At 37.4% G+C, this 25,867-nt stretch overlaps 1 protein-coding gene across 1 annotated transcript in view; it reads left to right on the top strand.

Moving 5' to 3' along the window:
• Positions 1-7,067: 7,067 nt before the first annotated feature.
• LOC142084615 (gamma-aminobutyric acid receptor subunit pi-like) overlaps positions 7,068-25,867 on the top strand; it is a 41,058-nt gene continuing 22,258 nt past the window's right edge. The window contains exons 1-5 of the mRNA XM_075155460.1: positions 7,068-7,123; positions 13,152-13,255; positions 22,721-22,788; positions 24,224-24,441; positions 25,109-25,191. Of these exons, the coding sequence (XP_075011561.1) occupies positions 7,068-7,123; positions 13,152-13,255; positions 22,721-22,788; positions 24,224-24,441; positions 25,109-25,191 (529 nt within the window). The remainder of the gene's footprint in view (positions 7,124-13,151; positions 13,256-22,720; positions 22,789-24,223; positions 24,442-25,108; positions 25,192-25,867) is intronic.

Genomic DNA, 25,867 nt, shown 5'->3' with positions numbered 1-25,867 from the left:
CACTTACTAATTCAGCGAGGAATTACAGACCTCGGACTCAAACTGACAAGTAGTTGTTTGGTGACTAAGAGTCCCAAGAAAAATAATACTTTCTCCGGAGGCTTACAGGCGTGCATAAGAACAGTCAAAACAGGTAAACTCTATGGTTCAAATTCGTAATTTGCATGGAAAACAAGGCATCACTGGGGTATATTCCCTCCCTTTTTCCCCTTTCCCCCCCCCAAACAACAAGCCTTTGCAATTGCAAACAAAATTAATTGCAAACCAAGGGGCTGATTCTTTGTCATAAATCTCAGGGGCACATTGCAAAATATTCTACGAGGAGAGAAGATAGATATGATTAAGCCTAATCTGCTACCACAGGGCTATTATTTTGCCTCGCAGTCTCGAACATGTGTTCAGTGATGTGTAGCGAGATGTCCCTCACACTCCCATGCCAGAGGCTGCATGGAGGGAAGCCGCAGGCAGATTTGTTGGGTCCTGGATAGTTTCTACAAAATGACAATGCTTGAGCAAAGCTCACGGACATCAGGATCTATGTGAAGAGACTGTCCTCCAGGTTAAAACTAGAAGATTCTAGCTCTGTTAACTTTCGTAAGGAACAATAATTTAAGCTGGCATCAGAAAGACATGATTTCACTTGTCTTTTTCAATCAAGTTCTTACTTTCTTAATCCGAACCAGCATATTCTGTCCAACTTTCTGGATTTTCAACTATTTATATTAATCATATCTATTGTGATAGTGCCCAAACAAAACTGTGGCTCCATTTTGCTATGGGCTATAGAAACAAGTTAGCCTGGTCTGTGTGACTAGTGAAGTATGGTATCAATGCTGCAGGAGCACTGTATCTGCTTTCAACCCCCACTTGTGGGTGCCCTTCAGAAATTTGGTGACCTAAAGTGCTCACCCAAGCAGCTGTCAGGTCTCAGCTGGGAGATGGGAGACCACCCAAGCCACCAGTGTGAAAGTGGCCGCCCAGCCATGTGAAAGCTGTTTGCACCTTTCTGCAAAGTCAAAACCTTTGTTAAGGTGCTTTTGAGGTTTCATTCATCATTTGCAGCCTCTGAAGGTTGCCTGCCTCTTTGACTTGACTCAAACACATTCATCCTTCAAACCGCATGAAAACTGAGCACCTCTCTGCGCTTTGCTGCTCCGGTGTAGCCACACGGGTGGGCTGTGACTTGTGACTGTCAAACAGACTTGTGTGGCAGAAGGTGGTCCCTGACTGTCTGTGGGATTGGGTGTGGGAGGGCCTTGCAGTGTTGACATACACCTTAAAACATCAACACTTGCAGATGTATGTAGAGGTCCAGCTGCACAGATAGCAGAACTGGGATGTATAGAGCAAAAAATTTAAGTAAAAAAGTCTATATACACATATAGACAGCCATTAACAACCCCACAAACTTCTGATTATTTTGAATAATTACAAATAGCAGTAATCGTCAACCATGGCTCAAACGTCACTGATCTGCTGGACTTTTGAGTGTCAGCTATCTAAAAGCGTGTTTAGGACCAAGGTGGAGATAAGTTATTTAATCCATTGCCTTTTTTACTAGAAGACAGCCTGCGTGGCACACTTTCTATAGATTTTTCAATAGATATGAGCAGAGCTTGTAATGAGTGCTATATTTAAGCAGTCACATGAACGCATTCATTTATTAAAACCTATTCTGTGAATGTTTATTACTACATCAAATTCTATACATTGTTGAAATCTTTCAGTTCAGTGTTACGCTGGTTGGAAGTAGGACATCCTATACTTGTTCCATGAAGGTAACTCCTAGAATTGTATTGCCATCCTAAACACCCAGTTATAAATCTGAAATTCATTTTCCAGGGAAACTGCATAACATTAACAACATCTCTGCCAGTTAATTATTTCCCAGCCAACCCAAGATACATACTAAACTATTTAAAATGCACGGAGTGAAACCGACAACAGATAAACATATAAAATAATCCTATTATAGGTTATGTAAGTTACTTTAAGGCTTTGATGTTTATGAAATTGATAATGCAGAGAACTTGGTGAGAAATACTGACCTCAATCTAGAACAGCAAGTGTCTAACAATTAGACAGTATTCATATTCTTAATACTGTAAGTATTAGCAGCATGCTGCTAGTCCTTGCTCCTTTTGTGGTTAGAAGTACTGATACTAAAAAAATTTAAAATGGCTGCAACAATGGATTTCTTTGACCTAGCTTATGACCTTCCGGTATATTTTGAGGACAGTGATTTTACATGTTAACTTGTATATTATTTGGGATATTGAAATATATCACTGAGTTGTTGCTGATAGTCTGAAATCTTGCCATGCTAATTTAATTTTTTTTTTTTTAAATAAATGAACCTGTTTGTCATACAGATTTATTCAGGATCATTTTAAAGACTCTCATACAAAGCCCTTTATTTATAAGCAATGTTTAATTGTGAAGTTTCACTTGCAGCTCATTTTGCTACACCAGAGAAGCAAATTTTCATTTCTGATGAATCTTGAATCCATTCCACTTATTTTAACCATACGACCTTCTGCTGTTGAACAGTATCAACAGTACCTTTGACAAAAACATCTCAGAGTACAAAACTTAAGATGTTGTACAGCTTGGAACAACTTCCTGAGTGTTTCAGCGAGAAAGTGACATTTTCAGCTCTTATTTGTATTACCTGGCACATGTGACAACTGCATTGATCAGAACATCAGAGCATAACTGGAATCCAGTATTTCACTTTGAACTATTGCTGGATACGTCAACAGTAGAAACTTAACATCCATCTAATTGCTAACATAGCACTGTCACCACAGATGGCCCTTGTACTGCCTGTCACTGCAAAGAAAACATGACAAGACAGCTACTTTCCGTGGACCAAGTAAATCTAACTTTGCTGACTTGCCCAAGGAGACTTTGCATGGTTTATGTCCGTGCTAGGCAAGATCAGATGTGCCTATGGTTTAGAAACAAGCTAGCTGGTACGCCAAGAGCCAAATAAGAGGGTGCCCCTTATAATAGGATGCAGACACATGCATTGGTCCACTTTCATCAGTCAGTTCCCCAGTTAGACCCAGAGTTTTGCTGCTGCTGGGTTTTATTCCTTCTTTCTAATCTGCCCCATAAAAAAAATCTCTTGCCACTTTTCACTCAAGCCATGCTCTCTGTAGTATTAATTGATCTTAACATGAAAAATAATCTTAATGTGTGAAAATTTTGCATTTTCTTCTCTTTCATGATCTATGTATTTTAGGAAGACTTAAAAAGTATCATAAAACTGGGGCTATTATAGACAGGCATCCAGATTAATAGAAAGACAGATAGCATGTCACTTTATTCCACAAAATGCTACCTGTCAGTGACTGTCAATCAGTTGTGTGCAGTTGGCTTTTCTGAGTGATGAGCAAAAATTACTCACTGTCCCTTTATTTTCACTTGTTGCTTGTGCACAGCTGAAGGGAGATTAAAAAATTATTTCCTATGCAACTTGGAAATAAGAAGAGTAAGAAAGACTGCCCAGAAGAACTGGAGAAGCCAATGAAGATGGCAATATAGTGTCAGGTGCCAATTTGCTAAAAGCAAGGGCAGGAGTGAAGAATGAATAAAGAATCTGGAAGTGGCAGTGGCATTCTGGGACCATATCCTGTAAGGGTTTTTCCTTTTTATCTCTCTGCCCCTCCACTTCTGAATCTTACTTTGTGACTGCCTTCCATATATCCACTCCCTTTCTCCCACTGAGTCTGTAGTATTTTCAGCTTTCCATCACTGTCCCTCCAATTGGTTCATATTGATCTAACAACCAGAGGATGGAGTCAAGACTATATATATATATATATATACTCATTGGCTACGCTGCAGTTGTAGTGGACAATGCAAGTAGGACAGTGCAGAGCAGGGGAGATGGTTATACTTCTTTGGCACTCTGGCTGAATCCCTCCTGAATTTCTAGCTGCTTTTCAGTCAAGCACTTAAAGGTGCTGTCGTTCAACAGTTTGGATTCAGAAGTCAAATGCAACTGCAATGCTAATTCAGCTTATACTATCTATAAAACCACTACTGACTTTTTGTTTTAAGATAATTCTACATGTAGTTTTAGATGCCTGCAACAGCAGCTGTGGGAATTCAGGCATATGGCCACTACCATATGACAAAGTGTCTTTATCTAATAATTTTTCATCTTTTCCGTGCATCCACTTGTGAATAACAGGCATTTCATCTTTTGATTCATTCACACAAAATTCACTTCCAGTGAAATTTTAAGATACTGCTACTACCTCTGCCAGCTGTCTGCCTCATCCCATTTCAGTCTCAGAGGTTTGTGAGACTTGCATAATTCACTTTTCCTCTCATGCTGAAGATAATAAATACTGAATTCCCAGGAGAAATGCCAAAACATTAGATACTATTTTACAGTCCTAATCTAATCTGATTCAAAGTAGAAAGTGGTGTTGTCTCATCATATGGGAAACTGGGGCAGATATTTGTTACCTTCGCCTCAATTACTTAATGGTGTGTTTAGAACATGAAGATGTGTCAATATATGCACAATAATCAGCATGTAGTCTGTCTGGTAAAACCAAATGGCTCGATATTCCATGCAGAGAACAGGTTATGTATATTTTTCTAGGCTCTGGGAAGGAGGAAAATATTATGGATCCTGCTGAACTAGTTTTAAATACCAGTAGTTAATAAGGTCTACATATGCAGGAAGGAATCCTGCTGTGAGCATATAGCATTTGATAAAGAAATTCATGACAGAGGAAAGGTCCAGATGTGCAAACATGCCAAGAGGCAGGCTTTTCAATGGAACAATCCAGCTCAGTAAGCCCCATAAAAAAAGGATAGCAGAGAAAATGTGTGTCCATGCAAGCATGTATGCATGTGCAGAGGTGATTTATGTATCCAGCTTAAGTATTATCTGTGAAACTGCTTAAGACTTCAATAGCCACCCAATTCCATTCCTTGGCCGGCATGCAGTGTCCCTTTGCAGCAATGGACTGCCAGTTGACATGGCAATTAGATCTCTTGGTTAGTATTTCTTAGACAGAAATAAGAGACCCTCTCCTTCCTGTTATTTCCATACTCTCTCTTCCTAAGCATACAAAATGAATCCACATACCATAGAATGGATTTGACTTTTCATGTGTTGAAGACTAAATTCTCCACCCCATCGCTCCATTAAATTGCTAGATTTAATCCATTGCAAAATTGGATGTTGGTTAAGATCTGGAGGTAAACCAGTTGCTTTAGAAAGAGATTAGTAATCAACCCGTTCATTTTGATCTTCAGTACTGTAAAAACTAAACCAAACAAGTACAGCAATATCCATAGGTTTCCTTAATCTGTTTATAAAGGATCTTCAGACACATTAGGAGCTCATAGTAGCAATTCAAAAGCTAAATATAAAAGAAGCTTTATGAAGTACTTATAAAGTCAGTAAGAGGTTTTCTGGGAAACCAGAAAGATAATACTTATTTTTAGCATATTTTCCTGTGAGATAAAGATAGCGAATGTAGAAAGTATCCGTCCAAACCCAAAATGAGATGTGCAAAAGAGATCCCACGATATGCACCAGGAATGTTACAGAATCAGCATTTAGAGAGCAATGTTCTGACAACACCATCTGCTCATTTGTGCTGTATCTTCCTATTACAGGCTCTCTTAATGTCTCATGCATGATTTTCTGTGGAAGTCAGTAGGAGTGTATGATTTATTTTGACATTAATATTTACCAGGCTGGTGTATGCTTAAAGTATCCAAGATGCTGAGAATTTTTACTTGTTTAAAAAGTCATTGAAATGGCTTTCATTTTTCGTTGGAGACATTAACAACTTATTTTGTCACTTCACCACTGTTACATACAAGTCAGATACCATTCACACTGCATTAATTTAAGTAAATACCACTAGTGTTGCTCTTACTAGAACTATAGACAGAAAGAAAAATTACTTTGGGATAAAAAAGTTGGCTGGCGTTTTGCGTTGGTCACTAAAGGATGGTGAAACAAAGCTTCAAGCTGTGAAGCTTCAAATTGTTTACTGTTAGTAATTTATTGTGAAATTAAAGTGCAAGAGACTCCTGCAAAATTCATTCTGGACATTGAAGATAGTATTGTTTGATTGTCCCTTCCTAAAACCTACAACAGATACTTCATTTGTATTTATTAACATTTAATAGTTGTCTTGCAGATTCTGGGTGGGTAATGTTCCTGTCATGTAGGGGTTTTTTCAAGTTTTGAAGCAAGTCTTACAAATAACTTTGCAGTGCTTTCATGAAATATAGCAAAAGTTTGCACAGTCTGAATTTCAGATCTGTTGCCTGACTGCATTAAACTATTGATTGATTACAGAGCTGACAGATTACTTAAAATAACCGTTATGGATGTGAATCATACTGACAAAAGCAAAGAAATCCCATTCAGAAGGAAACATCTTGCCTCAGCCAAATATTTTGATGAATGTGGATGATTATATATGATTATTTATACACAGTCAAAGGGTCTTTTTTAATAGCTAGAGGTAGAAACATATCATTTCAATTTTCCTCATTAACAAAAAGCTTACCAAAGATATGTATCATAGGTATTGTTACTACCCGTGTACCAGAGATGCTGCTCTTAAACAGCTCTGTGCTCTAAGATGGGGTTATGTATTTTCCATTCAGAGCAGTGCACAGATATGCCAGAGATGCACTCATTTACAAGCATGAATAGCAGAAACAAAACTCAGTGTTTGTGATTCTCCTGCACATGATTGCATTATTTTTCAAAACAATTACTTTTCCTAGTATTTAAAGGACAGATGCGAAAATTAAAGAGCTGTAGTATACTGGAATGAACTTCTATCGATAAATTAAATTATTGCTGATACCGTGTCTTTTTTGAAGTTTTGAGGGTTTTTTATTGTTGTAGATATTTACTAATACATTTATAGCAGCAGCTCTTCAAGATACAATATCTTTAGTGTGGAATACCTTGTGAAATTTTTATATTTGAAATACAAATGTGTTGTAAAACATTACCTCTGCACTTTTTTTTTTAGGAGCTACAAGAACTTTTGAAACCACATCTGACAATGTGCAGTCTTAAATGCTGCAGTCTCAGAGCCCTTTTTCTATTGATGCTGTGTAGGTAAGAAATATTTGCTAAGAAATAATATTTCTTCAGTGTATAATAGTATCAGTTGGTTTATAATCAATTTACTTACAATTAGAAATATATATGACCAGATAACAAAGCCAAATCTACTTGACAGTTGAATCTTGCCTCTTACAAAGATTAAGCAACCTGGATATTAATAGCAGAAATACAGGACTGAACTCCTTCACGAATCATCTCAGCTGCCTTGATTGAGTTACAGATTTTTTCACTGAGAAGACTGATGGGGGAAAAAAAAGAAAGGAATTTAATCAAATGGTCCTTCAAACAAAGGGTTATTGTGTAGAGAGTGTGAATATCACATCAGATGCTTAGCAAATTTAGAAAGGCACATGGTCCTTGCCTGGGGCGTAGTACCTAGCCCAAGGACAGAAGCACACAGTCCACCTAGATGTACTATAAGTTTGAGATAATAAAGTCATCGTTGTACATTTGTTACTAAAGGAGAGTCTTAAATAGAATTACCTTGTTAAAACATTGTTGTCTTATTCTCTGTTGATGAAATCATGAAATCTTTAGGAAAGCTGAGTTGTGTTAAGCTGGAAGGTGAAACCGATCCCTTCTGTGTACAGGTAACCCTGCTAACAGCGCAGCTGCCATGACAAAAAACTTAAGATAGACATGGAGCACTTAAAATATATTCCTTCTATAGAAATGGGGAAAAAATATTCTTTATAAGTAATTCTAATACGAAAATGCAAGCATGGACAGGTTAAACATTGTCACTACCACCTTTAACTGAATTATTTAAAGTCTGTTAGTCAATTCTCTGTGTAGAATTGCCTAACCTATTTGGTCTCCCAGTAAATTCCTCAAGATAAGATTCTGCCTGAGCTCAAGTTCAAGTGGGTGTGCAAACGCACGTGTAGATAAAGCCTCCACTTGGTTGTGAGGGCAGATGGAACAGTCCCCTGAAAGGGAGTAAACCATCCATCTCACCTACCTTCTCCAGTGCTATAAAGAGATCTTTGTCCAGAACACAGGCTTACTCTAATTCCACCTTCCTTCCTCATCAGCTGTGACTTGCCACACTCTATAATCACTGGATGATTCATGGCTTTGCAGTAATAAAACACTGCTAAGAGACCAACAAAATTTCAGAAGCATCTATGTAACAAGGAGGCAAAATTCCCTGAGAAGTTCAGCCTGCGATATATAATTGCCTCCATTATTATCAGGCAGTCTTTGTGAATCCCCCCTTACAGCTTCACATGGCTAAGAGTATGCAGAAGCACAGACAGTTCATTCCTGTATAGTATCCACGGGAGTTACGTGCACGCACAGCGCCTGTTTAGCTTGGACACAAGTGCGCAGCATTGAGCTGATCCTGTCATGTTGTACCCAGATCCAAACGCAGGCTGAGAAGCAGCTCTGCCCCTTGGCTAGCTCACAGCCAAGGTGATGCTTAGGTAAACAAATGCCTTTTTCCAGTGCACAAATCAGGAAGGTTTGGTGAAAGTGATGTTTAAAACAAAGACTGTCCTGCTTGGCACTGAAACAGAGAAATATTTCTAAGCAATATCCAAGGACTGAGGTGCACTGAAGCAAGGGTCAGGATTGCTCCCCAAGTGGCCCCTTAGATATCCCACTTGTATAAGCTCTGGCTGATGTGTGAAGAGTTTCCTCTACTGAGTACTTTACAATCAATAATGGTGTGGGGTGGTTTTTTTTTTTTTGGTTTGGTTTTCGTTTTTTTAAGTTTAGAGACAGCCAGAGCCTCATCTTCCCTATCATATACAAAGGACATGATCTGTCACAGCGCACGTGCTAACAGTGTCACATCAGGCTACAGACTCCACCTTACTTTCTATTTCTCCTTTCCTGAATGAGATTTCTTAACTTCACTTTCAGCACTTGACACTAAATTACATTACAATCACATCATAGACACGCATACTAAAATCTATATCTAGGGGATTGCCTGGATGGTCACTTTCCCAGAAATATTTTTGTTAAGCAGTAGAAATGAAAAAATTGAGGCAAATTTGTCAGAGTAATCAATAGAACTTACACTTCAAATCATTATCAGGAATCAGCTTAAGAAAATATATGCTATTTGATCCCAAGAAGGGCTCCCATTTATTTCAGGAAAGGTGTTTTCAAATTAAAGAATGCTAGCCTGGGTTTATAGGGTCAGATCCAGAAAATGCTGTAGGTTATTTGTTTTTTTTTAACTGAGTTTAAGATCACTTGCATTATTTAAGTATTTGTTCCTGTGTCTGGTAAGTGGTAACGTAATGCTACTGTTTTAACCTCACCAATTAACCAAAAACCCATGACAGTACTGGCTGTTTTGAAGCAGAGAATTAATCAGTGATGTAGGTGATTCTGCTGCAGTTTATCTACAAAGACCATACAAAAGCCTGTATCCTTGAGCAGTCAGGTGTGAAACAAGAAGTAACACCTTTGTTTGCATCTGTAAACCCTTCGCCTGTCAGTGGGTTGCCCGAAAAAAGCTTTTTTCCCTAGCTTTTCCCGAGGGGGGTGTTTTAAAAGCTTGCTCAGACTCTGTTTGGCATTTTGTTTCTCCCTTCTCTCAGTTCTAAGGTGTTTCTGCCTCTTTCATGATACATAACTTCTGACAAAAAATAGCCAGGAAAGATATTCCCGTACATATGTCTGGACTGTACTTTTGTTTTAAGCAGTGATATATACTGCTGTTTAGGGCAGATGTTCCGCTTTCCCCCTCCAGTTACCCAATTCTGTTAAGACACTAACTTGAAAGTATCTTAAATAACAAGCAGTTGTTGTACCTTGCAAGTTTAGCCTAGCCTGTTAAAATACTAAGTTTTTGAGCCATAAGAATAACTAAGGAAGTGAAATAATTATAATCCAGCTTTTATAAAAGCAAGCACAGGTCATTGAACCTGAAGAGTTTGAAACATGTATTATACATTGACAGCCCAGATCAGATAGATATTCCCAGCTATATATTCAAATAAATATATATTCAGTTTTCTCCTATAAAAGCCTATTCTCCCCTCAGTGGCTTGGAACAGCTGTTTCAAGGCAATTCCATACTTAGAGGCATGCCGATGTATTTCAAATACATTAAGAAAATGGAGGAACTAAAACATATGCGGTTAGCTAAATGTAACCACACAAATACTGGGTAAAAGAGAAGCTTAGATGCATTGATGAGAAGATGTACATGCATAAGAGGAATGAGTCTCAGCTTTTACTTTTATCCTTTGTGATCCCTGCATAAGGCTGTATGGCAGAATACAGGAATGTGTGCAGCTGTGAGCTCAGTCTTGCTTAGTGATGAATGGGGCACATGAATTGAAGAGCACTTTAAAGTAAACAGGACGTCCTCCCTTAAAATGTAGATAAGCAAACCCACTTAAGGCACATCACATCTGTAGGTTCCTTGCCTTTCAACACTGACAATCTGCTTCTGAGTATCCCCAAAGTTACCAGGATGGTAACACCACACACTCACTTTCAGGAGGCATCAGGTTCCTCTCATATATTGGTTTACTATGATAGGACTTCTCAAAGATTGTATGGCAAAATAGCACACAAGGGACAGCGCCCCATTAATTTACAGCCTCAATTACTGCACAACAGCTTTCCCATGCCAACAAGTTCTTAACCATAAAAACCAAAGACATAAGGCTACACATGATGTATTAATGAGAGAAATCAAGAATTACCACAAAGGGTACCACAGGTGATTTAAGGGAAGGACCTCCATACAATAATGCTAAATATTTAAGATATATTTCAGAAAATAGCTGTTAATGATAACACACCAGACCACTCTACAATTGCATACTGATCAGCAGAACAATATTATACCCTCGCAGTGGAAAAAGGACAAGTTTCAGTGGAAAAAGGACAAGTTTTCCTTCACTGTTTCACAATACGTGAAAGTTATTCAAGAACAATCCAGTAAAGCTGTGAAGTTAAACTCATGCAGCTCATTGAACACTTAGCTAAAATGATATGTAAATTATAAAAGCAGAAATATCTATTGCAAGTTCAGTATTTAAGACATGAATTAAATCCAAGTACATTTCTAATTCCAACACTTTTATGCAACATAAAAGTGGTGTTTTTATTTATATTCCCATTTCAACTCAATGTGACCATGCTTGTTTCTTTAGGACACAACTTACAGGAGAAACATTCCTTATTTCAATGCTGATGTTATTCAAGACCACACTTAACATTAAGTAAAGTAATAACATAGTTCTCTAGGAATAAAGAAATAAAAAACAGGGGCAAAATAAGGGAAATAAATAGGATCATTCAAATATCTAAGCTATCTGAGTTACAAGACTGCTAATGAAAAACAGCTACTTATGTGGGAATAGGGTCTGGTGAACAGAAAATTACCCAGCGATAGCAGCACTTCAAGACAGTGGACACCACATCCAAAACCACAGTGTGATTTGGCCATGTGCATTCAGTGAGATGATCTTAGTATTTAAGTTTTGCCAATCTAAGATACTGGTTTATTCTTAGTGGATGAAAACCACAGTTTCCTGACTAAACATCTCAAACTCCCTTAGAAACACAATAAAACTAAAATCAAAGGAGCAAGCTTTGGAAAGCTGCAGGAGGCCCAGAAATATCATTAGGAAGAGCAAGCAGAGCTTTCAGGAGCAGCTCTGGGAGAAATTGGGAAGAAGAAATTCGGGGAGGATTTGGCAGGACTAGGAAAGAACACAAAACACTGGTGCCCCCTTAGCCATCAACTTGTACTTACATCCTTCTCCCCAGGGCTGAGCTACCACAGCTACAGCTTGTGCCTGCTGTGTAGGAGAGCTAAGGGGTAGAGCTAGACACTCTTAATGACCAGTCACTTTTGGTGTGGGGGGTAAGAAACACAGAGACCCTCTGCTGGTGAATATATAGGTGGCTCTCCCCATCAGCAGAGGGAATGCCTCTGCCTGCAGCCAGCTGGGCTGCCTTGAGTCAATCGATTATTTGGTTCTCACCTTCATAATTAAAGGAAAGTCATACCCCCACTTTTCTCAAATCATTGGCAACAAGCAGTCAGTACCACTTGTGTTTTAATTTATGAAGAGCACAGCCTGAATCTGTGACGGGTGAGCACACCCTGCTCGCGCTCTCGGGGTGCTCACCCTGGGGGTTAGGCAGAAATTAAGAGCAAAGCTATGATATCTTTTGCTATGGGACAGCTACTTACAGTGTAACAGGCTTTAATGGCTGCTAACCATCACGACCCGTAAAAGGTGAAGGGTGGGGATATATAAAAATGAATCCTTATGTAGTCTGAGTAAAGAATTGCAATTCAGGTATGCATCTTCCCTAGTCCCTTCACTCATCCTCCCAATGAACCTCCTAATGAGGCTATTACAGGGTGCCAGGGCAAAAATGGGGTTTGTAATTACTTGTTTATATTTGACTTCTGTGGATCATATTTGTAGCTGTCTCTGAACAAAGGAGTGGTTTGCACTCTCATTATACTTCACTGATTTTGCCCAACAGGATTATTTCTGTAACCTGTCTAAAAATTGTGTTGTAAAAGCAGGATTTTAAAACTGTTTTTATGTACTAATCTCCGAGGCTGGTTTCTGTCTCTCTCCAGGAGTTAAATTGAGTGTATTTCATTATGTAAAAGGAAGCTTAATTTTAAATGCTGAAATAAACAATCAACACCCCTCCCACATTCCTAGATTATAACAATAGTGCCCTATTTACAGAGAAGGTATTAAAGAAGACTAACTATTTTCTCAGGTGGGGTGTTAAGAAATGCTAGACTTTGAAGCAATGATAGACTTCAAGGTATAAAAGTGGTATTTTTTTCTAATAAGAGACTAACACAGATTATAAAATCTGATATTTTCTAGAACATTATTTTTCTACAGTGCTGTGAAATGCAAACATACAAATGTTTCATGGTCTGTTATCTGAGGGGCAGTAATCATCAGTAACCTTAAAGCTAATACAGCATTTTCCTGGAATGTTGTCTCTGCTATAATTGATGATGTTCTTTTAAAACATCCTTCCTTTTTTTTATTCCTTTTAGGTCAATGCAAATTCCTGAAGCTGAAGGAAAAGGTGAAATTCTACCTCCAACTATACAAAAAATAATAAAAGGATACAACAAGTATCTACGTCCATTTTTTGATAGTAAGTAGAAAAGCTGTTTTAATAAGATTGAGCCATAACATAATGCAGTGTCTGAAACTCAGCAATGAGAGCCAATGTTTTTTCGCCATACTTTTTTCCTCCAATGTTTGACAGTGACTGATCTGATTATACGTGATGTACTATGATACAATAAGATACAGCGTAATAGCTTTTGTGGCCTAAGGTGGAACTTATGTATTCCAGGCATTCACAAGCAAAACTTCCATACTCTTGTTAGAAACTTGGCTATCGATGTTCATGTGTCCTCAATGAAATAAGCTATAATACCTTTACCTATTTAAAAGCATAATTTCCCCTTATTTCCTAAATAGTAACTATAAAAAATTTTGATAAAAGATAAGAAAGCTTTATATATCAAACTGTTCATAAAAGCACAGGCAAATCTTGTTACTATACCAAGTATTATGTGCATCTACTATAAGATTGCAAGAGAATTATTTAATAAATGCTTCTTGCCTCAGGTTTTAAAGGTCACTGAACTGGAGGTCACTGAACTGGTTCACTGCAGAACTGTGAGGGAAAATTAATCGAAAATGTCAGTTCCCTGTATCAGAAGGCCACGGTCACCAAGTTGGAAGACCCACATAGCCTACTGCACCAGGGCTGATTTTACTGCCCTGCAGCACAGTCAGCGTTAGGCACCTGAAACCTCAGTGAAACATCTTCCTTGCTTGCATCAGGCTCTTGCATGTATCAGAAGTATTGAAGAGTTACGGGGCGGGGTGAAGATCTCTGCCTGGGGTAACTGCAGAACTCTGAAAAAGAAAATAATGTGCATGTTGAAAAGACGCTCAGCACCATGTGTCTGTCAGAAAATAAACTTACAGATTGAATGCTAGGCAATAGTTCTTAAGTTAGGTATTCAGAAACGTTAGAGGTTTCAGATGAAGACTTTTATATCCCTTTATATCCCACTTAAAAATGACTGACTAAAGAGTTTCTCAGACCATACTGTTACCTCTTGCCATCCAAATACCTGGTGAGACTATCAGCCTGTTCAATAATGACATCCCACATCATGTGCAATTTCTGAATCCATTTCATAAAAATATTAAGATAAATCTGTATTTTAGGTTTAGGAAAAAGGGAAAACTATTTCAACTGTTTGGTTTTATTGTCATTGTCTCAGCTGCTGATACAACTGCTATAAAGTATTTACATGGTCTAAGAAGATTTTCAGCAAAATAAAGGTAATGCTAATTAATAAATGAACCTCTTCTCATTGGAGATGGTGCATGATAGAAAATAACTGTGTTCAGTGGCCACTAATATATTTCATTCATTACTTCATGCTAATACTAGAGATATGTTGGCACTGCCATGATGGGTGTGCTTTGGTAGACAGCAAACAGAATTTCATTGCAAAATCCTATGGTAGTAGTTAAGACCAACGGTAAAGCACTTTTGCATCTCGCTTTTCTAATGTGAGCCAATTTTTTTCTCAGCTGTTGTAATGCAGCAAGGCTATAGCCCTTTTTCTGCCTGGGAATTTTGTTCAGAGGGATGCTAAGGACTTTCTGTGTTTGCCTGGAAATCCCAGAAGAGCTCAAGCACAGATCAAGTCTATGTCATATGCAGAGCCAGTCTAGCACTTCCAGACAGTGCCAGCATCGCTGCCTCTGGTGGCCACAGCTTAGGCATGCAAACACTGTCTCAGAAATCTTGGATGGCTCTATTAGCCCTACTGCTGAAGGAATGGGATGAGACTCTGAAAAATACATTTTATTGATGCCATTTCTAAACACAGGGTTGGTGGTTTTGTGAGAAATTACCTTTTTTTGTAGGAATAATTCAGGTTAGGATGACCCAGGAAACGTTCATCCTGACGTTTGGACGTGGAGCTTTTTGCAAGATCATTTGGGATCATTTTCCGTGTGATAGAGGCATGTATGCTCGGGGTGGGGTGGGGAGTGGTATCTGCCCAGCCCTGACCCCTCTCTGTTATTGGCAAGGTGGGTTGCAGCTCGGATGAGATTCAGGTCCAGGAGAAGCTATTACTTTACTAACAGAGCTAGTAAACTACCTAAACCCTCAAATCAGTGGATTATACTGATCTGTGTGACCACAGCTATCCTAGCTTTGTTCCACGTAATATTTTCCTTATTTCTATGGATATTATCTGCCTGCAGCTGGTGTACCTTGTATCTGTTCTTCGTGAGAAAGACTTCAGTATAACTGGCTTTACTCAGAATTGTATCAATGGCTACAGCACACTTGCTAAATAGTTGATGAAGCCAGAGATCAATTTAGTCATTTATTCCTCTTCTGTGACTATTTTTTTTTACATTCCTTATCCCCCCCAAATCCTTAATTTCTTTCATGTGATATTTGCATGTTAATAGTAAGAGACTGACCAATCAAAAACGGATTATAAGATCAAAGTGCTGGTTAGACTTGAGTAGACTGATGAACAAATGCATGAGAAAAACATAACCCAGGGTATTCTGGTACTGGTGGAGATTATTAGCTACCATAAACTATACTGCACAGTTCTAATTGTATCAACCTATCAGTGCTGATTTACTCTGAGAAGGAAACTTGTATTTCTAGAAACATGAACAGAAAAGGATGTATATGCATATTAACCCCAAGATCTATGTTTGCTGTCTGAAGTGCATGAAAGGATTTGCATAAAATGGGAAGCTAGTATGTGTATGTTGATATGCAGATATATCCAAAAATAATATCCCAAAGTCAGCCTCTTTAAGACACTTGGTGCCCTTTTTTTTTTTTGGCCAAGATTCCTTTGCTTTTGAAAGTGTGCATATCTCTGTTTATTTGTTTGGTCAGTTAGATATGCAGTCATAAATATGCATGAAGAAATCTGTCATAAAACTAGATGGTATTATTTGTTGGCATCTACAGTGCTTTGAGCTTAATGTTAGCTACTCATAATGGAACACTGAAATGTGATTTTTATCAAGTGTGAGAGGGCCAGAGGTTAGCTTGAATTTTAGAATAATGTAATTCAAAGTAATTTCAGAGTTATTTCTCCTTTTTTCTTCAGGCAGGAAATGGGGATTTTTGAAGTGATGCTTGCTGCCAAGGTACAGTCATACTCTTACAAAATCAGTGACACTGAACTTCTTAATATTTAGCAAAATGGTTTTTAGTCCTGAAAAGAAAGCATTAGGTATAAACAAATGATCATAAAATTAAGGTTCCTTTTTCCTAAAGCCATGAGAAACAGAAATATTTACTAGTCAAGGAAATTTCATGGCAGCTCATAAATTTTTGGTTTGTGTCTGGTCCTTGTGCTGGGACTGGCAGATGACTGGAAATTACCTAAGCGGATACAACTCAGCTAGTGTCAAATGAGGGGATTATGAAGATATTTTTCATTTGAACCCGAACACTGTGCATAACAACATAAAAATTGTCGTCTTCTCTCCTTGCATGGATTGGAATTAATAGATTTCTAGATTTTAAGCCTGGATTAATCTCACCTTACTTTAGTCATCTCCTCCCCCACAGGTCACCCCTCCAGACCCTTGCTACCCAAACGCTGCCATTTATGCCCAATGCAGACTGTCATTCTCATCTCTAGGCACCTAAATTAGGTGCCTAAAGTCAGATTAGTTGAAGCCAGTCTTAGTGTGTCAAAGGTCTGCAGACAAGTAAAATTGACTGAGCGTTTTATGTTTGTCCGTGGTGGGTGGCACATACCAGTTACCAAATTATAGGGGTACTTTTACACAGTGTTTAGTACAGAGGAATCCCAGCTGGGATTCTGGTTACTTGGCTCTGTCCTCACCTGAATGTTAGTATTAAGAATGTTCTCTTTCCTTAACTGTAGCATTTTAATATGTCCCTCTTTGAGCCGGTTCATCAAGCAAGTCTTAATAAACTGAACAGATAGACCCAGGAAGTTCCATTAGCGAATTAAAAAATTATCTAATGTAGACTGATTTTAGCCATTCTTTGGACTGGAATATGAAATACTCCTATTCTAGGGTTAGTAGATAGTACCCCTTAACGTAATAATATCCATCCTAGACTTTTAGATAGATGTGAAAGTCTTCTATAGAAAAGCTGACATAAGGGATTTAAAAATGCACAGTTATTTCCCTTAAATGTGCTACATAACCCTGACACTTTATCTCAGCAATACAAGATGATTTCGACATCAGGTTTTCTGCTGAAACTGTGTAGACCAATTTTATAACTTTAGGTGCTGTGCCAAACCTCTCTGAATTAATGAGCAATTCCTGCTGACTTCAGTGAGCCTTGGATCAGGTTCATAGAGTCAGTAAGGCATGCATAAAATCTTGTAAATAATTTTATACAAATAGATTTTGTTCTGTGATTGAATGTGATAATTTAAGTGTTCTAATTAAAAAGAAAGAGACTAGGAAAAGGTCACAGGTAAGTGTATTTGAATATGGAAGCTGCTTTCAAGTGGTATAGAAAAGTGTCATGCTTAAATCAGTTATTCTAAACCACGTTTAAAAGAATATTTTCCTTAGCTTTGTAATCAGTAATACATTTCTTGGTCTTAAATTTTAAATTCAAGAAAGCGAATTAAATCTTTGAGTCCAACCTTCTGTGTAAGACTAGTCACCATATTTTTTTCTCATTTTTTTCTCATTTTTTTTTGTTTATATTAAGTTCTATGAGTTTAATTAGATGAAGGGATTTTAGTCCTCAGAAGTTTACAGTTTACCCCCAAAAGAGACCAGGAGATACCAGAATGTTAGCCGTGTCTAAGACCCTTTGATTTAGTGAGACAAGCTCACAGGGTACATGAGAAAGAAATACCAAATAATCATCATCTAGAGACTATTTTATGTACCAGTTAGCCAGTGCCTAATCCTTCAGAGAAAGGCAAAAAGCCCAGAATATGTATGGCCAATTGTATGTTGGAAAAAAATATCTTTTGAATCCCTACTGAATCCTTAAAATTGTCATTTAATAAATCAATGACTTGGTGCAAAACTGTAAACTTCAGCATACAGATGGTAATGTAGATTTTTTCCTTCCTTTCCCATGGAAATAAGAGACACTATGAGACTATCATTGCCACCAAACCCAGCTTCCTGCATGCAGGACAGTTTCAGGTTTTTTTTTTTTTTTCTTTTTTTTTTCCCTCTCCTCTAAATGCTGAGTTCTAGAGACTCTAAATGATGAACAGTGATTAAGTTCAGTTAGAAAAAAAATCAATTTATTTGAAGTTTCATGTTATCTCTAGCTTCCATGAACTGGGATCTTGCTTTGCTTTGTCAGAGAATGTGTACAACTTACTAGCAGATACCTTTTCTGTGCACTTACTGACATCGGGCAAGTCACCTCTCCGTCTTCTCTTTGAGGAGCTGAGTAAATGCTGTTCCTTAATTTTCATGTTACAAGCTTTGATATTAAGCTTCCAGAGTTTTTTGTCTTCTGGAATATTTCTCTTTCTCAATTGAACTCTCTCTGCACATTTTTTTTTTTTCAAATGTGGAAAACAAATCTTGTCACAGTAATCTCATAACAGCCTTGCCAATGCAGTCTAGATCGCAAGATAACTTAATTCTGTGCATTGCTCCCCATTGCAGTAATACTTCTGCCAAAGCATAATACAGAAAGATCATGTTGAAATGATTATCTGTGACAACCTCTAAATCCTTCTCAAAGGCACTGCTTGCCAAGAGAGTTTCCTATCCTGTACATACTGCCTGAATTATTTGTCCCCACATTAATTGCTTGCATTTGGCTGTATTAAAATATGTGTTTTTGACAAATGATTTAACAAGATGTTATTATTACGATCCCCACCAATTTTTGTCTTGTCCACGAACTGCACTAGTGAAGCTACATCACTGTCTAAAGATCATATTGATGCAAACCAATAGGCTTGAAGCTGATCCCTGCTGGAAATGGGTCTGTCTTCTGATGTCTTCGTATCAACAATTATAGCTGAGATCTGTCAGAAGGCCTACCTTAATCTGTCCAGTCTCTTTATGTAACATACATTTGTCAAGAAAGATGTCTTGTGGTGGGAAGTTAGACGCACTGAAAAAATCCAAGCATAATGTATCACTTTATCTAAAAGTCCCATAATACTCTAAAACAAAGCAAAGCTGGCAATCAGGCAGACAAAACCAGTTTTTCATGAAACTATAATAAATTATTCTAGTGATACTTTTCCTTCCAATGCTCTGTTAGAGTTGCATAGTATTTTATCCAGTATTGCTGCAAGGATGAGGTTTTCTTTCAAAAAGCCACCCCTTCTGAGGTATTTCTGAATGCCAAAATTGTTTTGTTTTCTTAAACTAAATGAAAAAGTTAGTACTAACTGCTCAGTACTGGCAGTTCATGACAGTGCTGATTGATTTTAGTAGTAGGTCTTCAGAGTTACAGATACAGACGTGACACAATTGTGGTTTACCTTGTTGGTACAAAGTTTAACAGACTGTGATCATAGGAGTGATCCAAACTTAATTTTTAGGCTGCCACTCTTCTGGCTGTTTTCCCATATGGGGTTGCTGTGAATATCTGTAAAGTGCATAAAGTAACAGTCTTTGTACATAAATTTCAGTAAAAGTTAAAATGTATGTTAATTAACTTGTGCACCCTTTGCTGTAAGAAGGCCCACCCATGGCGTTTCTTTGCTGTGTTTTGAAGATTCCCTTCACTAATGCAGGACAGACTGACGTTAGTTTTCTTCTGAAGATCAGTAGATTTCTTCTGAAGTTGTCATTATACGTACAATTCCTGCCAAACATATGGAAATGTAGGAACTGACTGCCTCATCTGGTCCACTGCCCTGTTTTTGACACTGTCAGCAGGAGACCTTTCAGAGGAAGTTCAGGGGAAACCCTGGTGGATAATTATGGGAAGACTCATTCTGTTATTAACGCTTTGCTTATTTAGTAAGGCACCATAAATTGTATTTAGCCTCACACACAAAAAAGAAATTAGCTTTTAACTATTACTATTGTTCTGATTTAATTAACTGTTAAAGCAAAGCTATTCTCAGCAGCTTGTGTTGTGTTACTAAAGACCCTTTCCATAATTGGTTTTTTTCCCCTGCACAACTCCTCCCTGGCATGTTGCTGTATCTGAGGGGATGTAGTTTTCTGCTGAGTTTTCATGAGTGCTTGGCTCGACAGGCTGGCAGCACAGCACAGGCACTTGGGTTGTGAAGACTGTCAGGGCTGGCAGAGCAGGATGGTTTTGTCCTGACTGCACTACCGCTCCTTAGCACTTGAACCGCAAGGCAGGTGCTAGGACAATCAGTTTGAGCTTGAAGTACCTCTTAACCTAGGCTAGATGTCTTTTGGTGGTTGGGAGTCACCCAACACTACAATTCTGTTGTGTTACTCAATAATATTTTGAAAAACATCGCAACAGGAAAGAAAGAAGGAAGAGATGTACAAAGTCCTCTTTCTGTGATTCCAGAAAAAATAAACCTAATTTAATTTCAGTAATCTTTCGGGAAAGTCAGCTTTTCCTCTCAGACGTGTAACAATAGCACTGAGGATACTGAAGTGCTGCTAATGACCATTTCCCCTGATCTGTATCACCTTAACGAGGCAAGGATCAACTGTTGTTCCTACCAATAAGATATAATAGGAAAAAGTCTGATTATTCCCAGCCACAATTCCCACATAGCCAGCTGAACATTGCATTGTCATCTCCTTAGGATGGTCCATCGTTAAGCACATGCCTTGCATAATGAGGTTCCCCCCAGATTCTTGTGTGACAGTTGGCAATAATACGCTCTGTTACAGTCATACATGGGAATCTGTAGGAAGACTTTAAAAAAATCAGAAAATGGATTATAAATCACACTTATTTTTTCATTTAATGATTTTGAGGATCTGACACATCTGTTGAGGCTGGCAATATTGTATCTGTAATAATGATATAGTACAATGGTAAGCATAAGTATCAATTGACTCTGTTGCTGACCCTAGAAAGTTGGCTGAGTTTCCTGGAGGGTCAAGTTTTTAACCCTGGAGGGACAAAACATAAATATATTCTTGGAGTATCAAAACCTGAAAAGAATGGAAAGAAACAGAAGAACAAGCTGTCAATGGTCTGAGAACTTTTCAGTCAAATAATTTTGTTCCAAAGTTATCCTCCAAAGTCTTCTTCCAATAGATGAACAATTTCTTCTAATACCTATGTACAATTTATAGTATATAATAAACACATAGATTACCATCAGGGGATGCTGCAAGCCTACAGTCCTGCTTTAAGCTGGAGCTTTATATTTGAACTTTCAACTGAGTCCAGAACAAAGCATTTATAGATTCTTTCAGGAGCGTCAAATGTTTAACAACTTTAACACATGCATTACAAATGGAAATTATTTTAGAAAAAAATAAAAATACTAATACGCTTATACCACTTAGAATGACACATTTTTTCTTTAGTGTTACTCAGTTGGACCCTGTCTTTCTCTAGATGCCATTTGGGGGCATATAAGAGCTATGTACATAATGCATTGCACGGAGGCAAGAGGGGGTTTCAGCAGTGTGCCTGCGATACGCTGGCACCATCATCTACATAGATCTTATCTAAAGTATTTCTGCATTTCTCAGTACTGCATTCTCTGCTTCTCAATTACTTGGAAAGATGCACTTATTTAATATGAATTTCCCTGTACATGTACTCTGTTAATTATTCTGCACATATTCAACCAGGAATAATGTCATGTTTCCATGAAAGCTCTGCACAAATTCTGCACTTTAAAACGCACGGCTGGTGGTCTTCCTTCTGACACTGTAAAATGCACATTCACAGGAAACGAGAGTCTGAGCATACTAACATTTCAATGACAACTACTTAGGTAAGGTATTTAATCACACTGAATAAACCTTCAGCTGCTGGTAATATTAAAAGGAGAATAAAATGACTAGTTTTCCTTTATAAATGCAAGTATTTAAATCACAAGTTAACTGCTAATGGTCAAAAGCAAGACATTAAAATGCAGTGACACTATAGACAATATATTCTTAAATAGGCAGTAAATAAAGTCACTCAGCTATCCCATCTGGATATTAACCACATGACATTGCCAGGTGCAACTCCTTAGTTTGCTAACATCTGATGGACCAGATGTTGCAACTGGAAGAATTCTTTCCACCGCTCTGCACCTCGGAGCAGAAGGGTGTGATGTACCGTGGGGATTGTGCCTTCCGCACCTTGTTGTGCAACATTTTCCCCAGTACTTTTTTCCTGGAAAAACAAATAATAAATCATATAAACCAGGAAATATTTAGGAAATAAAGCATGTTTATTAAAACCAAGATACTGTTAGTCTAGAAGTATTATATTTTGGTTATGAAATTGTTAACATTCTTTCATACTCTAAGTTTGAGGAATATTTCCTTTTTAAAAAAGCTACTAAACATTTAGGGCAAAATGGATCGTATTGTGGAAGATTTGTAGCCAGTTCTTCTGAACTCTAAGTATTAAAGAACTATGTGCTAGATTCTGACTTTCTCTTTTTTGCAGATGGTCCTGTGTCAGTTGGCATGAGTCTGGATATTGCAAGCATTGATACAATATCAGAAATAAATATGGTACAGTAGCTTTTGCCATCTTTGTTGTGCTTGTTGGTAAGCTAATGTCTTGTGTTTACAGCTGCTGGTAATGTGACTTTGAGGCTTTTCTCCTTGTGCAATCAATGTGTGTTAGGAGATGGAATTTTATTTTTCACTACAGGTAGTGGTTATAGTGCTATAATAAGTATAGAAATGCAAATGCAAATCACACCTCTCACAGATACAAACAGAAATTTGCTACTGAGTATTAATCTTAATGAAAGGCATATAGAGCAGTATTTATTTTCCAGATGAAATGTCTAAATCTTCATGCATTTTGGAAAACTGAAGATATATTCACATGACTTTGAAGCCACTCCCTTTCCTTGTGATTAGATGCAGCTGAACTCATCCTGTTTTTCTCTTACACTGTTACTGTCACACATTAATTTATTCCAGCTGTGTTTCATTACATTTGTATCATTTATTTTTGAACAAACTATGAAATGGAGTATATTTTTCTAATTAAAGATCCTCCATTGGTACATAGAAATAAAAGGCCAAATTCATTAATCAGATATTCAATATTAGAAAATATTTGTGTGTGTGTGTACACATATAAATAAATAAGTATATATAAAACCCAAAAGTGTATCTATATAAAAGAACCTCACCATTTCATTACTCAGGCTTTCACAGAAGTTGAATATTAGAATCCCTCTGTACTTAGTAAGTATTAGTTAGCATTTAGAAAGGGGGAAGTAAGGTGACAACTTGAGATGAACTTATACTGATAAAAATACATCATAAAATCAAAAGTTGATTAAAAAGGTGCTAAGAAATAGTGCCATTTTAATGTAAGACTACAAGGCATATCTGAATTGAAGGTGAACTGGGCTGAGAGCTATATTCAAGGTCTTGATAAATTTGGCACCACTGTTTCCCTTGTGATGTTGAAAGAATAAATTGTGCTAAAAGATGATGATTCCCTTCCTGTTTCACTAACTCCTTTTGGCCTTTTGTCTATCTGAATTTATACAACTTTTTCCAAAGTTTTCTTAAAAATGCATTATTTAGTAGTTTATGTGAACAAAATGATGTTTGCAACCACTTATATAAATCATTCTAAAATTTAAAGATTTACAGAGCCAGATCATCTGCTTACAAAACTCTGGTGACTTCAGCTGATTTATAGCCCCAGACTTAGGCCATCAGCTTTTACTGTAACATTCCAATGACCGTAAGAACAAAATTACTCAAGACAATATTTCTTAATAACGTCAACCTCACATCAAGTGCTGGAAAATCTGGCGGTACAAGAGCCAGTACCACTGCTATCGGAGTGCCAGCATTTAAGAATGGGACTTGGAGAGCCACAGGCTGCTTGTGCCCAACAGCTGCTTCCATGTACTTTTGTAAAACAGAATACAACACAGGCTTGCTCCGTCTGGTAACTTCGTTTTTTCTCTTTCAGGACTACACGGCTACCATATTTCTAAGGCAGCGATGGACTGATGAGAGACTTTGTTTCGATGGTAATAAGAGTTTAAGCTTAGATGGTCGGCTTGTGGAAATGCTTTGGGTACCTGATACCTTCATAGTTGATTCAAAAAAGTCTTTCCTTCATGATATCACTGTTGAGAATCGTCTTATAAGAATATACCCTAATGGAACAGTCTTGTATGCTCTACGGTATGTATATACCACATACCAGTCTTTATATTTGGCTTCAACTTACATTTTAAACTTTCCAGGTTAGCATAATTTTATGCTTAAGAAACTGATCTATTTGTAAAAGTAGAATATGCATGGTCTTGTAGTTTTACAAATATGTAATATTATTGACCAATATGATTAAATTCTTAAATTTAATAATAGGTCTCCTTCTCTTCCCTAAATAGACACTTTTACTTTCATGTAGACCAAATACAGGAATTGCATTTTGCCATTCCAGTTGTTTTGCAATGAAGTCATCACAGAGGAAAGCAAGCTGTGACAACTGATTTGCATTATTTATTGCGGATTATCCTTTATAATAGATTTTGATAAATGTGACAAAATTGTAAAATATATTGGAAAATATCAACAAAGGAAAATGCACACTGTAAGTGAGAAGGAAGCAAGGGGTGGCCTTTTTAGACTGCCACTAAACTCAGCTATTCTGGAGTGGTTTCCTGTTTTGGATGCTATTACTCTTCCCCATTAGATGCCAGTCAATACTAGATTTTTTTTTTCCTCACAATAGATATTTGCCTGCAAATATTAGTTCAAGAAGGATATATGGATTATTTTTATTTTTACTGATGAACAATTTTATACCATTAATAATCAGCAATACTCTTTTTTTTTTTTTCCCAAGGATCACCACAACTGTTGCATGCAGCATGGATCTGACCAAATATCCAATGGATAAGCAGATGTGTACTTTGCAACTGGAAAGCTGTAAGACGCTTAATACTTATTATTTTTACAGAATTAGAAAAATATCTGTCATCTTTTTCAAGGGCTGCTAGATATTGTTATCAAAGAGGCTGGAATTTTCAAAGAAGCCAAGGGACAGTATGTGACCGGTCCCTGTTGAATTACAATGGTATCTGTATACAAAGATAAATGCACGAGGCATCACTGAAAATAGCATGGCAGTACTGAAATGCTGCCAAGCTATTAATGATTAAACAAAATCTCAGGAGATTTTCATAGGCCTGGTTTTGCAGCGCATCCTGCAGTTATTCTGTTGGTCTTCAGGGGGAGTTCTGTGAGCAGACATTTTCCAGCACAGCTGAGAAAATACTTTTTATTTGTTTTTCTCTTTCAGATAGTGTGTATTTTTTTCTCCCCCTGAGGCACAATTCCTTTAGGAAAGAAAGAAATTAGAATAAGGCTTATTTGTAAGGTATAGAGTTCATATTTAATTAATTTACTGTCTTCACACTGAAAAAAGGTGATCGCATAGACAGTTCTGTTCTGAGATGGGTATATACAGATCTTTCTATGACTTATTTAGTTGTCTTTATGCCAGTGTCCTGGGAAAAAATGTCATCAATTGATGGACCAAGACTAAATATACCTTTATAGGTTCTCATTTTATCAATCAGTGTCCTCATAATTTTCATTAAAC

This window comes from Calonectris borealis, chromosome 7 (assembly GCF_964195595.1).
Source record: "Calonectris borealis chromosome 7, bCalBor7.hap1.2, whole genome shotgun sequence".
NCBI lineage: Eukaryota > Metazoa > Chordata > Aves > Procellariiformes > Procellariidae > Calonectris > Calonectris borealis.
Note: the sequence above shows the minus strand (reverse complement) of the source record. Positions and strands in the feature narration are given on the sequence as shown.